The 12,874-nt window shown below is 62.2% G+C and overlaps 1 protein-coding gene across 4 annotated transcripts in view; it reads left to right on the forward strand.

The window, feature by feature from the left end:
- Positions 1-12,874, forward strand: part of JAKMIP1 (janus kinase and microtubule interacting protein 1) — an 89,236-nt gene that overhangs the window by 35,763 nt on the left and 40,599 nt on the right. For all 4 annotated transcript variants that reach the window (XM_036018649.1, XM_036018645.1, XM_028506818.2 and 1 more), the window contains exons 3-7: positions 615-1,109; positions 7,481-7,690; positions 8,531-8,650; positions 11,655-11,801; positions 12,665-12,805. In XM_036018649.1, the coding sequence (XP_035874542.1) occupies positions 615-1,109; positions 7,481-7,690; positions 8,531-8,650; positions 11,655-11,801; positions 12,665-12,805 (1,113 nt within the window). The remainder of the gene's footprint in view (positions 1-614; positions 1,110-7,480; positions 7,691-8,530; positions 8,651-11,654; positions 11,802-12,664; positions 12,806-12,874) is intronic.

The following is a 12,874-nucleotide window of genomic DNA, read 5'->3' on the forward strand; positions in this document are numbered from 1 at the left end:
GCCCCTTGGCAGCCCCTCATCCAGGCAGGTGAGCAAGCATCTCCCAGCCTCAGCTGCCTGTTGGAAGTGGAGAGTCCCCGCCCTCCTGAGGCCATGGTGGGTCTGTGTGGGGGAGGCGCTGGAGCCCCAGCCCCCACAGCAGCAGCTCCGCCTCTTCCTCCTCCCCCTCCTCCCCCTCCAACCCCACCCTCTCTGTCCCCACCGGCCCTGTCTTCTCCAGCTCCCGAGGCCAGTGCGTGGGCACCGCAAATATATTTCTGGCTTGAAATTGGTTCGGCATCAGTGAGAGGCGGTTTCTGCTGGCAGGTTTTGGGCTGGATAAATTGTCCTTCTTGGTAAATCTCCGAGTTGGAAGAAAGTCGAAGGGCTGATGCTCCTCTCCAGCGCCTTCGGGCGTTTTTCTACCTCTGGGGGAAGTCCCGAGGCAATAGTGGAGCCAGAGCTGAGGGTCAGCGGGGCGGCAGAAGGGGGAACTGGAACGTGGGGCCCCGGACCGCCTGGGGCAGTTAGGCGCCAAGGTGTGTGGGAGGCATCCTCTGGGCGTGGCTGTGGCCCCGACCCTGACCCTGACCCAGGCCGTGACCCGGACCCTGACCCCACTCTCTCCCCTGCAGGTGAGCAAGCTGCGCGAGCGGCTGCAGGAGGCCAAGCTGGAGCGGGAGCAGGAGCAGCGGCGGCACACGGCCTACATCTCCGCGCTCAGGGCCAAGCTGCACGAGGAGAAGACCAAGGAGCTGCAGGCGCTGCGCGAGATGCTCATCCGCCAGCACGAGCAGGAGGCGGCGCGCACGGCCAAGATCAAGGAGGGCGAGCTGCAGCGGCTGCAGGCCACGCTGAACGTGCTGCGCGACGGCGCCGCAGACAAGGTCAAGACGGCGCTGCTGGCCGACGCCCGCGAGGAGGCGCGCAAGAGCTTCGACAGCGAGCGCCTGCGGCTGCAGCAGGAGATCCTCGAGCAGAAGGCGGCGCGCAAGCAGGCGGAGGAGGCGCTCAGCAACTGCATGCAGGCCGACAAGACCAAGGCGGCCGACCTGCGCGCCGCCTACCAGGAGCACCAGGACGAGGTGCACCGCATCAAGCGCGAGTGCGAGCGCGACATCCGCCGGCTGGTACGTGCTCCGCGCCCCTGCCCTGGTAGCGTGTGCGCACCCTGCTTTCCACACGGGTGTGCCCTTCCTTCCCGCACTCGTGCAGAGACTCGGAGTTGCGGGGTCCCTCTGTTCTCCAGGCGTCGAGGTTCTGGGCACAGGGCTTCCGGCAAACACCCTGCTGTCTCAGGTGTGCTAAGGAGGCTTGGGGGCGGGGCAGGTCTCTGCCACCAGGTGTGTGACCCCTGGCAGACCACCGAACTGCTCAGAAGTGTGTGTTCGTCACCTGTGAAAGGAAGTTAGCAGGTAGTGGGCCAGGTTGTTGTCAGAAGGGACCATGGTCGTGTATCAAAGTGCTGGGCACTTACTTGTTGACCTAATTAACAAACCAGGGGCAGACTGACACCTTGAGGTGGGATGTGGTAGGTCGGCACAGGCCAGCCATCCTGTTGCAACACTGCAGACACGTAAACTGCGAACAGCCCTGTGTTTTAGGGGTCAGAGGGCCGGGGAAGCGGTGAGGTGGAGAAGGAGTACAGCTTCACAGGGAAGGGGAGGCCGCGGGGCCAGCGCCAGCCCTTCTTCCCCGGGGCACTCGCTGGTCCTGGGTGGGGGCGGGCGCCGGGCTTCCCCAGGCGGCGAGGTCCCACGGCAGGCTGGAGGGGTGCGGGGACTCTGGCGTCTCTCAGGGTCGGCAGGAGAGACAGGAGGCTGGAGGAGCCCCCCCCACACGAGGCCAGCTTGCCCGGTAGGCTCCTCCCTGAGTCCTCTGGTGGCGAGGAGGCGGGCAGCCAGAGGGCAAGGCAGAGCGGGGTCTCCCTCCGCCACGCTGCGCTCGGGAGATGGGGCTTGCCAGAGGGAGGGGCCTGCAGCACAGCCGGCCGTCTGCCCCTCCAGGCCTTCGTCGGACTTTGACCTTGTGCGGTGGTGCCGGAGGCTGACCCCTGCCCCCCCTTCCCCCCAGGAAGCTGAGATTCTCAGACTGGGTGCCACCTCCACAGCAGCGGTGGCATTTACAAGGGCTGCATCTCAATCGTGAGGACACAGGATGAACTTCAAGCGCTGGGAGAGATACATCACATGAACGCTAACCCAGGGAAGGCTGCTCCGGCGGTGTTAACGTCCAAGCATCCAAGGCGGGATGTAACACTCAGCACACGGGGGGTGGGGACGCAATTCCTTGCCATGGAGGGATCGACTCAATTCATGTCAAAGAATGTAAGGCAAGAAATAAAACTGAACCCAAGCGGGGAAAGTTCTTTGTAACGAAGGGGTCAGTTCCATAGAAATGCACCTGACAAACTGCAAACGTATAAAAGAAACACATTCTGCTCTAACGAAGAGGAGAAGCGGACAGACCCACAGGTGCGCTGGGCACTAGTGAGCGGAAGGACACCCAGAGAATAAAGGAGTAGGGACGTGCGGACTTGGAGTGACACGGCCCACGAGGACCGAAGTGACAGCGTACGGCACCCCAGCCACCGCGGGGCCCTGTCCTGCCCCAGGGGACCTGCCACTCACCAGAACAGCACCTGTCAGCACGTGGGGGTTGTAGCCAACCAGTCCTTTGAGCAGACCTTGGTTTAGACAACAGGGAAGACATGCGGAGAACCCGATGCCTGAGCTTCCGTCTCGAGAAGAAGGACAAAGAGCAAATCAAACTCCCGGAGAGGAGAGCGAAGGCAGTTCCAGAGAGTGGGGCCACGGGAGCGAGTCAGCAAACAAAACCGGCGCGTTCCGGGGTCCGTGGGACGCGATGCGTCCGGCCACCCGCGCCGACATGGATGAAGGGGAACAGACACGCTAAGCCCCAACGTGAGGAGCATGAAAGGGGGAGCGTCACAGCCCCCCCAGACGCTGAGGAGACGACAGAGTGAGCACGTTGTGACCGTGACCCGCACGCGGCTCTCAGCCGGAGGGGTGGGTGACAGGGGCACGGCCCTCGCGTAAGCGCAGCTCCCCAGAGCTGACCCCGGAAGAGACGGAACACCGCAGCAGACCTGCAGCGATGAAGGACATTTAGTCCCTAGTCAGGACCGTCCCCACCGAGGAGAGCCCGCAGCCGGATGCAGGCTTCGCAGGCACACTGTCTGGAGTACGTAAGGCAGCAGTTAAACGAATGTTCGGATGCAGGCTTCGCAGGCACACTGTCTGGAGTACGTAAGGCAGCAGTTAAACGAATGTTCCACAAGCCCTTCCAGAACCTGAGAAAGAGGGAGCACGTCTGACTGAGGCAGGAAGCCAGCACAGTTTTGACCCCAAACCAGCGAAGGGGAATCAATAGAAAGAAAACCTTTAGGGGATTCCTTACGGACACAGGAGTGAGCAGTGAGTGAGCTGTGCGCAAGTCAAAGGCAGCGGTGTATAGGAAGGCCAGTGAGCCCTAATAGACCGAGCAGGGTCTGTTCTAGGACCATGGAGAGTGGTTCAGTGTTCTCCAGGCAGTGGGTGCAGTTCGGCTCGTGACGGGGGGAAGGAGGAGGAGAACCACGCGATCATCGTACCAGAGGCAGAAAAGCCCTTAACAGGGTTCAAGGCCGTGATACCAACTCCCAGCAAACGAGGAGGAGACGGGCAGTTCCCAATCCGAGGAAGGTTCTAGTGAACATCTCCTACCCGCTTACGTCCGGCTGAATTATCGAACGTCTCCCCTGGATTCAAGACTGAGACACGATGTTGGCCCCTGACCGCTTCCACTCAGTTATCCTGCCCCGGCGAGGCCCTCGTGGTGAAAAGAAATGAAAGGTTTTTTTTTTAAAGATTTTATTTGTTTTTATTTTTAGAGAGGGAAGGAAGGGAGAAAGAGAGAGAGAAACATCAATATGCGGTTGCTGGGGGTCATGGCCTGCAACCCAGGCATGTGCCCTGACTGGGAATTGAACCTGGGACACTTTGGTTCGCAGCCCGTGCTCAATCCACTGAGCTACGCCAGCCAGGGCTAGAAATGAAAGGTTGAAAGACTGGACAGAAAGGAAGGGAAACTGTCTTTATCGGCAGATGCTGGGATTGTGACATGGGGAACCCAGAGACGCTGCGGTCCGTTAGAATTAGTGGACTTTTCAAGGTCTCCAGGTAGGAGGCAGACGCACAAAGATAAATTGTGTTTCCATCCATGACCTGTGGAGAAGTAACCCCTGTGGCGCCAAGCCGCCAAGTGTGGGCATCTGTGGCAGCCCCAGGAAACGGGTGGATGCCACACCGGACCCGTCCGGAGCCGCGGGCACTCGGGAGCACCGCGTTTCCCAGCCCCCTGGCCGCAGGGAGGTGGAGGCGGAGGTGGAGGGAGCTCTCAAGTCAACAAGTCTCCTTCAGTGAAGACCCCACGCCCTTCCTTCTTCACCATCTTCACGTCCCACTGCCAGGCGAGGGTGGAGATGTGATGGCTGGTGCTCCGTGGGCATGAGGGGCCACGAGGATCATAACTACATCCCAGGCCCCCCCCTGAGGAGAGTGTGGGGAGGTGCCGGAGGCCCTCACTACCCAGGGAGCCCCACGGCGGCCCTCTCCAGACTCCGTGCGTGGGGGAGAAACACGTCCCAGGTCCTGAGCCCGGGTGTATGCGGGAGTCGCCATTCATTACATGCAGCCGGACCTAATCCCGACTGGTCTGAGTCCAAAAATTGCTGAGTTACCACCCCAGGTCGACTGTAACCGCCCTTTCTTCTTGGCTCTTCGTAAGAGGCGCGGTCGGTGTGGAAGTGGGCGTCTGAGAGCCCTCCTGCATCTCTAACCGGATCCAGCCGCCCAGGGAATGCAGCGCTGCGCAGCGCACCTCCGCGGAGCGTTGCCACGGGCAATGGGCTTGCGGAGGAGTGACGTTTACCCGGGATCACAGGAGAAATGGCCAGTTGGCCCTTCCCCTCTGTTCCCCTGCGAGGGCCAGTGCAGGTGAAAGCCACGCACACGGAGCAAGCCTGACCTGGGACGTTCCGTCTGGCGCTGGGACGGAAGTGTGCGACCCGGATGCTGCGGGGACAGACTGGAGCCCTCCCTGCCTGGTCACTTGCAGCACCGCCCGGCTGGCACTGCTGGCGCCCTCGCGTCGGTCGTTCCTCCCAGCACAGGTCACGCTCGACAGACTCCAGTGCGACTCCCTGACTACGTGCCTGGCTGCCTCCCCTCCGGATGGCAGCGGCGCGGGCGGGACTCCGGTCTCTTCTGCTCACATGTTCCCCAGCTCAGCACTGGTCGGATAACGGGAGCGCACCTGAGTGTTCAGAGCTGTGGCCTCCCCTCACGCAGCTGCCGTGGCGTCTGGAGCAGCAGCGTGCGCAGGACAGCCGAGTTTCCCCGCGCCTGTCCAGTCTTCTTTCCCTAAAGGTGGCGCTCTGTCCGTCGGAGGGGAGCTGGCCAAAGCTGGGGCTGCCGGCGCACCGTCACCAGGGGGCGCACTGGGCGCGTTCTGCTTCTGCTTAGGGAGAAAGTGCACGGAGCGCAGCCTTGCCTGTGGTCCAGGAGGTCGTCCCAGGGGGAGGCTGGGGATGTGGAGGGAAGTGGGGAGACCCAAAGAGTTTGTCAGAACAGTAGGACTTTGTTTGGAAAGCTCCCAGTCTTGACTTTGGGGGTACCATTTCCCTCCTATAATCTCAGTTTTGTTTCATCAGTTTTCAACTGTCTGTTTAAATAAGATAGCCTTCCGTTAACCAGGGGCTAAATGGAGCAATTCTGGCAACCAGCATGATGGCGTTATAATAAACCCTGTCTGTGCTGACTTCCTTCCGTGGCTGATCTAGCTGTCCCCACAGTTGGACAGAGCAGGGTCTGGAGTGTCCTCGGTGTCCCCACGTTACAGAGGCTGAGGCCAAGCCTGTAGGCGGCAGCCCACCCTTGACTCCACAGCGGGAGGGGCGGGGCTTGAGGTCGCTTCCCTCCGCCGCCCTGCGCAGGACTCCTAACCTGCAGGAGTTACGGTGGCGCTCTGCGTCTGAATTCACGGTGCGTGGTGGGAAGCCAGAGTTTCAGGTTCCGGTCCACTTGAACTTCTCACACTCTGGGTGTGCCCACAGGGGGCGCTTGCATTAGTGCACTGGGGCACCTCGGCCAGTGGCCGAGCTCCGTGGCAGGAAACAGCAGACATCCTTTCACCCCAGTCCTGGGGGCCCGAAGCCCAACGTCAAGCTGCCAGCAGGACTCCACGCCTCTAGAGGCCTCTGGGGTGATCCTTCCTGCCCCTCCAGCTCCCCCTGGTGGTCACTGGCCGTCCCTGATGTTCGGGGCTGTGGCCGAGTCACTCCAGCCTCTGTCTCCATCTTCACTGGGCCTGCTGCTGTGTGTCTGTGTGTCCCTTCTCCTTTCATAGGGACACCGGTCACAGGGTCCACCTTCTCCAGGGTGACCACAGCATAACTAACTATATTTGCAGCAACCCTAGTTGCAGATGAGTCACAGTCTCAGGTTCCAGGAGGGCCCTGGTCGGGGGGTCGGGGAGACACACACCCATACAGTGCCCCCACTGGGGCAGTTGCCCAGCTGCTGGCTTTGTGTCTGGGGGTGGTGGCAGTATATGGCCCAGGGCCGGAGTGCCTGTCGCTTGGTTTCCTGCAGGGGATGCTGGGCAAGGCTGGGCTGGGTGGGCCGGGGCTGGACGTGGTGAGTGAGGTCCTCAGAAACACCAAGCACCCCATTGTCGTGTGGCTGCGTGGCTCCGAGGGGAGTCGGGGCTGGGGAATGCAGTGATGTCAGCGGCACCCGAGGGACTTGCTGTCCTGGGCGAGGACCTGGCTGCCATGGGTGAGGACACAGGCCAGGAAGAGGGCCAGGCCTCGGAAACCACGGTGGTGGTCCCCAGGCAGGTGGGTCTGTCAAGAGGACAGGGACCAAGAGGTCACCGGTGGCACAGGAGGGAGAGGGCAGGACGGGGCCCAGGAGCAGGGAGTGGGGCACGCTGTCATGCTGAGGAGACAGACGTGAGGACAGGCAATTGTCCAGTGGGTCTGGGGGCCAGGAGAGCGTGGGCGGCCTGGGCGAGAGCTGTGTGGTGGCGGGGTGGGGGCTGTGCTGGCCCAGAGCGGCTGGAGGGGCGAGTCGGAGACCAGGGGAGCAGCCTGCTCCGAGAAGAGCTCGGCTGCAGCGGGTGGGGGGCGGCTGGAGGGGCCGAGAGGGCCAGGGTTTTGTTTCGTTCGGGTGAGAGGGACAGGGCGTAGATACGGTTCAAAGGTCAGTGCCTGGTCAACCCCGTGGGTCCGTGAGCCCGCGTCTCTCTGCTCCTCTGAGCCAGGGAGCCGGGGCTGGGCCGTGGGCCGCGGTCTCTCTGTGTCCCGAGTGGCTGGGTCCAGCTGACCTGGGCCTGGGGGACTGCTTAACCTCCTCTGGGCCCCGGGCCGGCGGGGTGGGGGGGCATTCCCCCAGTCCCACACCCCTCTGATTGACGGCTTGCTCTTCCCCTTTGGCAGATGGACGAGATCAAAGGGAAAGACCGCGTGATTCTGGCCCTGGAGAAGGAGCTGGGCGTGCAGACGGGTCAGACCCAGAGGCTGCTGCTTCAGAAGGAGGCTCTGGACGAGCAGCTGGTGCAGGTCAAGGAGGCGGAGCGGTACCACAGCAGCCCAAAGAGGGAGCTCCCGCCGGGCATCGGGGACATGGCGGAGCTCATGGGTGCCCAGGTGAGGGCTTGGGCCGGCTGGCTCCCACCGTCCCTCCTGCCACTGGGCATCCTTCCGGCCAGCGTGTGTACCTCCCTGCCGCCCGTCTGCCCACCCTTCCCTCCCTCTCTCAGCCCTTCCTGTGCAAATTTGCTGACAGTCCCTGCGTGCTGGGCCCTGGGGATGCAGAGGTGGACAACCGGCGGCTTTGGCCTCCAGGGGTCCGCGCCTGCCTCCCGTTGAACAGAAAGAGGGGAAGCCGTCAGGGCAGGGCCTGCCGTGAGCGCGCAGAGGGGGCCCAGTCCAGACAGCGCGCGCCGGGTGGGGCTCAGCCAGTGGGCAGGGCGTTCGGGGCGGCGGCCTGGTGCTGAACAGGGACCGAGCGGGCGAAGCCGCGTGAGTGTGTGTGTGCGAGCATCCCTTCATTCATTCATTGACTCACTCACTCATCCACTGAGTGGTCCAGGGTCTCATGCGTGTTCCATGCAGACGCCACGGGAGGTGCTGGCCCCTCAGTGGTGAGCAACATGGACACGGTGCCTGCCCTGCCGGACTGGGCTGGCACATTCGCTGTGGGCGTTCATGGGCGAGGCCCGAACGTCAAGGCCCCGAGACCACCACGCTCAGGTGTGAGGAGCCGTTGGTGGGTTGGAAGTCTCGTTACTTTGAAATGAAGTCTTTTCGGCGAGTTGCTGGCAGGGCTCGAGGTCTCGTCCGTCCGTCCGTCCGTGTGGCTGGGCTTCTGGGAGCCCCGGCCTGGCGTCTGGTTTTAATGAGGAGCGGGCTCACCGGGCGTGGCCGCGGGCCGCCGGGGTCACGGACGCCTCTGCAAAGTGCATTCGCATCTTGCCTCCTTTTCAGGACCAACACATGGACGAGCGGGACGTGCGGCGATTCCAGCTGAAAATCGCTGAACTCAACTCGGTGATACGGAAGCTGGAAGACAGGAACACCCTCCTGGCGGACGAGAGGAACGAGCTGGTAACCTGAGGGGGAGACGGGGGTGGGGTGGGGGCATGGGGGTGGGGGGTCGGGGGTCGGGCGCAGGGTCACTGCCCTGGGACCGCCTCGGACCTGGCTCAACAGGAAGTGAACACGGAGGCCTCGGGCGTCCTTTGCTTCCCCATTTCTTGCTGCTTGAAAGTCCGGCACACGCTCGCTGAGGAAGCCCGTCACTGCCCTTTGTTTCGGCAGGAGCTTGCCCTGGGCAGCAGCTGAGGAGTCGGGGAGAAGCGTGGGGAGGGTGTTTGCCGGGGTGCTGCTTACCGCCGCACCCGGAAACGAGCCCAGACACCCGAGTGCTCTGTTCTGGACCGCGGGGCCCGTGGGCAGGGGGTGTGTGCAGTGTGTGAACGTGCGGGCGTGGGCCACACTGAATTGCCGCGGAAACCGGTTCTCAGAGAATTAGATAAGAGCAGTTTATAGATACACTGCTCTTAGGGATACAAATAGATGCCCATAGATACAAGATGCATTGTCGTCCTGGAAATTGGAAATTGTTTCAGGTGGCATGGTTATGGGTAATTTTTATGTTTTGCTTATTTATTTACCTTCTTTTAAAAAAATCAAAGCTTACCTATTTCTAGTTTTAAAAATAACAAACATAGATTAGATTTCTGGTTAAAGAATAAATCTCTAGTAAAAATAACAATTTAAAAAAGAATTGTCGCCTGAGGATATGTTTTTATTGATTTTAGAAAGAAAGAAAGGGAGAGAGACACAGAGAGAGAGAGAGAGAGAGAGAGAGAGAGGGAGAGGGAGGGAGAGCAACATCGATGGGTCGCCTGCCGCACGTGCCCTGACTGGGGCTCGAACCTGCGATCTGGATATGTGGCCTGATCCGGAACTGACCCCGCAACCTTTTGGTGCACGGGACAATGCTCCAAGCAACCGAGCCACCCGGCCAGGGCAAAATAGCACTTCTTAGCATATCTTTGCATTTTCTGGATAAACAGCTAACCTGATTTTTCCCTGGTGGTAATCCACACATACACTTCTTGAGAAATGACTCACAACGTTTCTGGGTGTTTTAAACTTCATTATGGAAGTAAATATCTGTGACATTTGGAAAGCAGGGAAGGTGGAAAGCGTGCACACGAGTCAGGACTGAAATAAACTCGTTCCCTCCCGGTATGTTTGAGGGCGTGTTCTCACGGAGCTAAAAGGAGACGGCACATCTAACGTTGTGTCTCTGCCCCTCGCTGACGCACGCAGGGGCTCGCGCGCTGGTTCACTGAAGTGGGTCAGGGAACGTGCAGGCCGCCCGAGACAATCCCGGCGCCGCTGCCGGGTTTAAGTGGCAGTCGGCCCGCTCGCGAAGGCGTCCCTCTTGAAGTCACAAGGCCGCTTCTCTCGCTGTTTCAGGGGGTGCTGGGATGTTTCTGATGCTTCTGGGGACGGATAGGCACCCCCGAGAGAGTGTGTCTTTGGTTTGCGATGAGAAAGTGGGGTCCCCCTCCCCGTTCTGGTCTGCAGCTTGCTCGTGTCCCCCGAGGGCCCCATCACAGCGCTGCTACCGGTGCAGCAGGAGCTGCCCCGTCCTTCCCGCGGCTGCGCCCCGCTCCGTGGAGGGGACACGCCTCGGCTCACTGGGCCACTCCTCTGCCGGAGGAACTCAGGGCTCCGTCTGGTTTCCCTGCTGTCATAGACAGTGCCGTGTGGCAGATCCGTGTCTGTCTTTCCTCACTGGAACCACAGTTCTGTGGGGGGGGGGGGGTGGCTAGAAGTAGGGTGTGCGGGCCGGAGCTGCATTTCACACTTGAAGGGACACCAGAGGTCGTTTCCATGTTTGTGGCCAGGGACTAAGAGCAGGGTCTGCAGGCAGTCTGTTTTCAATTCTTGGTTCCAGCACTTTCTGTGTGGCCTTCAGCACACTGCCCGCCTCCTAGGGGTGGGGGTCTTTGTTTATGACGTGGGGACAGGGCTGGGGTCCCCTCCCAGGTTTCTGGGGAGGGTTGAATGACAGAGAAAGCCTGGGAGGGCTCACCACTGCTTTGGACGTGTGGTGAGTCTCCCATTTTATAGAGGAAGAAACTGAGGCCGAGGACTTGGCCATGGTCACGCAGCTCGAAAATGAACGTGTCAGCGAGGACCCTGCTGAGGAGGGGACGGAGTGGGCATCTCGAACTGTGTGGGCTCCCGGGCCCCCGCCCGTCCCCTGGGCGCTGTCCATTCCCACGTCTGGGTCTCAGTACCCTGGCCTCCACGTGGCAGTCAGAGTGACCTATGGTTCCAGAAGGCAGACCTGACTGCAGAGGGCTCCCGCTCGGGCTGGGACGCACACCCGGGGCCAGGCCTCCCTGGCACGCCCCTCCCCTGCCCGTCGCCCACACTTGGCTGCGTGGATGCGCTACGTCCCTGGCAGATCAGAACCTGTGGGCGTGCGGTGTCCCAGCCCGCAGTGTCCTCCCCTCTTGTCTCGCTGTGTCCGTGCCTCTGCTGCCGTCTTTGCCCCCTTCCCCACCTGTCGGATGGGCACCCCTGCCCTGTCATCTCTTTGACCCCCACCACCACCCAGGACCTGGGCACAGGAGGGGCCACCCCGTGCAATCAGACGAGGAGACCCAAGAGACGCCCTGCCTGCCAGTAGGGACTGAGCCCGGAGGACTCAGGGAGCCCGCCAGGGCTGGGTGCCGCCTTCGGCATCTCCACGCCCTGGCACTGGGCCTGGCGGGGCAGGGCCCAGGGGTGGTCTGCTGTCTGCAGAGTGGGGAGGAGCTGGGTAGCTGGATTGACCTTTATGCCTGTGACCCATGACCTCTAGAAGGGTAGACCCGTGCACACAGCACAGGCCACCGGCCAGGTAGGCCCTCGGAGGCTCGGCCGGGGCCCTGGGTTTGCGCTGCTTCGGGACTGGGGTCCTGACGAGGGCAGCCCCGGCTCCGGGGAAGGCCCCGGTGGGGTCTCCTCGGGGCTCCTCAGTGGCGTGGCGGTGGCCGTGCACTGCGTCTGCAAGCCGCTGGGCCTCTGTCTCCCCCTGATGCAGCTGAAGCGCTCCCGGGAGACAGAGGCGCAGCTGAAGCCGCTGGTGGAGAAGAACAGGAGGATGAACAAGAAGCACGAGGGCCTGCTGCAGAGCATCCAGCGGATGGAGGAGAAGATCAAGGCCCTCACGCGGGAGAACGTGGAGATGGTGAGTCCTCCAGAGTCACCGGCGCCTGGGGGCGGGGCCAGCCCCAGCCCCAGCCGCAGGGCCTCTCTCCCCTGGAGGCCCCCGGGGCGGTCTCCGCCCAAGCCAGCCCCTGCGGTCCCTTGTGTGGATGTCGCAGTGCGATGGCGTCTGTGCCTGAGGGAGAGCGCCTGGTGGGCAGTGGACTGGGTCTGAGCCTCGGCCCTGCCACCTCCCGCCCCTGTGCCCCGTAGCGCCTCTCTCATCCTCTCTGCGCCTCAGTTTCTCTTTCTGTAAAATGGGAAGGAAAGGACCGATGTCACAGGGTGGCTGAGAGGGTGGGAGGGTAGCAGGGAAGTGCCTCACAGAAAAGCTGGGCTGGCGGCGGGAGCTCAGCATGCGGACGGGACTGCGGCTTCTGCTGAGGTCCCCACACATGCCAACAAGGGTGGCTGGTCTCTGTGGCTGGGGGAGGTTCCCGGGCGCTGACAGTTTGCAAGCGCTCTGAGGCTCGCTGTCCGGAGTAGTGTGGTCACCCCCGTTTTACAGCTGGTAAGACTGAGGCTCAGAGGTGAATGCCCTCCCCCCTGGACCCCAGCAGGTCTGGGCCAGTGTGGGATTCTGGGTGTGGCCTGCCCTGCCCTGTCCCACCCTCCTCCTCCAGCACTCAGGCTGGGCCACCCGGGGCCCGCCAAGCCCTCTCCCGGCCATGGGCCCAGCAGCCATACCCCCCTCCAGCCTGGGGACCAGGTGGCTGCCACCCCTCCCCCTGTCCCCCCTTCCCGTCCCCCAGAGCCCACCCTCCGAGCTCAGATGCGCACGGTGGGTCCCTCACGAGCACCCAGGGCTGAGCGGCCCTGCGGGGCTCCCTCCCGCTCTGGCTGCAGAAAGAAAAGCTGTCTGCGCAGGCGTCTCTGAAGCGACACACGTCCCTGAACGACCTCAGCCTGACGAGGGACGAGCAGGAGATCGAGTTCCTGCGGCTGCAGGTGCTGGAGCAGCAGCACGTCATCGACGACCTCTCCCTGGTACGTCCGTGCTCTGCCGCGTGACGCCGAGTGACGCGGTGTTCGGGCGCGGCGCCGGGGCGTCATGGA

The sequence above is a fragment of the Phyllostomus discolor genome, chromosome 1 (genome assembly GCF_004126475.2).
Source record: "Phyllostomus discolor isolate MPI-MPIP mPhyDis1 chromosome 1, mPhyDis1.pri.v3, whole genome shotgun sequence".
In the NCBI taxonomy this organism is placed as follows: domain Eukaryota; kingdom Metazoa; phylum Chordata; class Mammalia; order Chiroptera; family Phyllostomidae; genus Phyllostomus; species Phyllostomus discolor.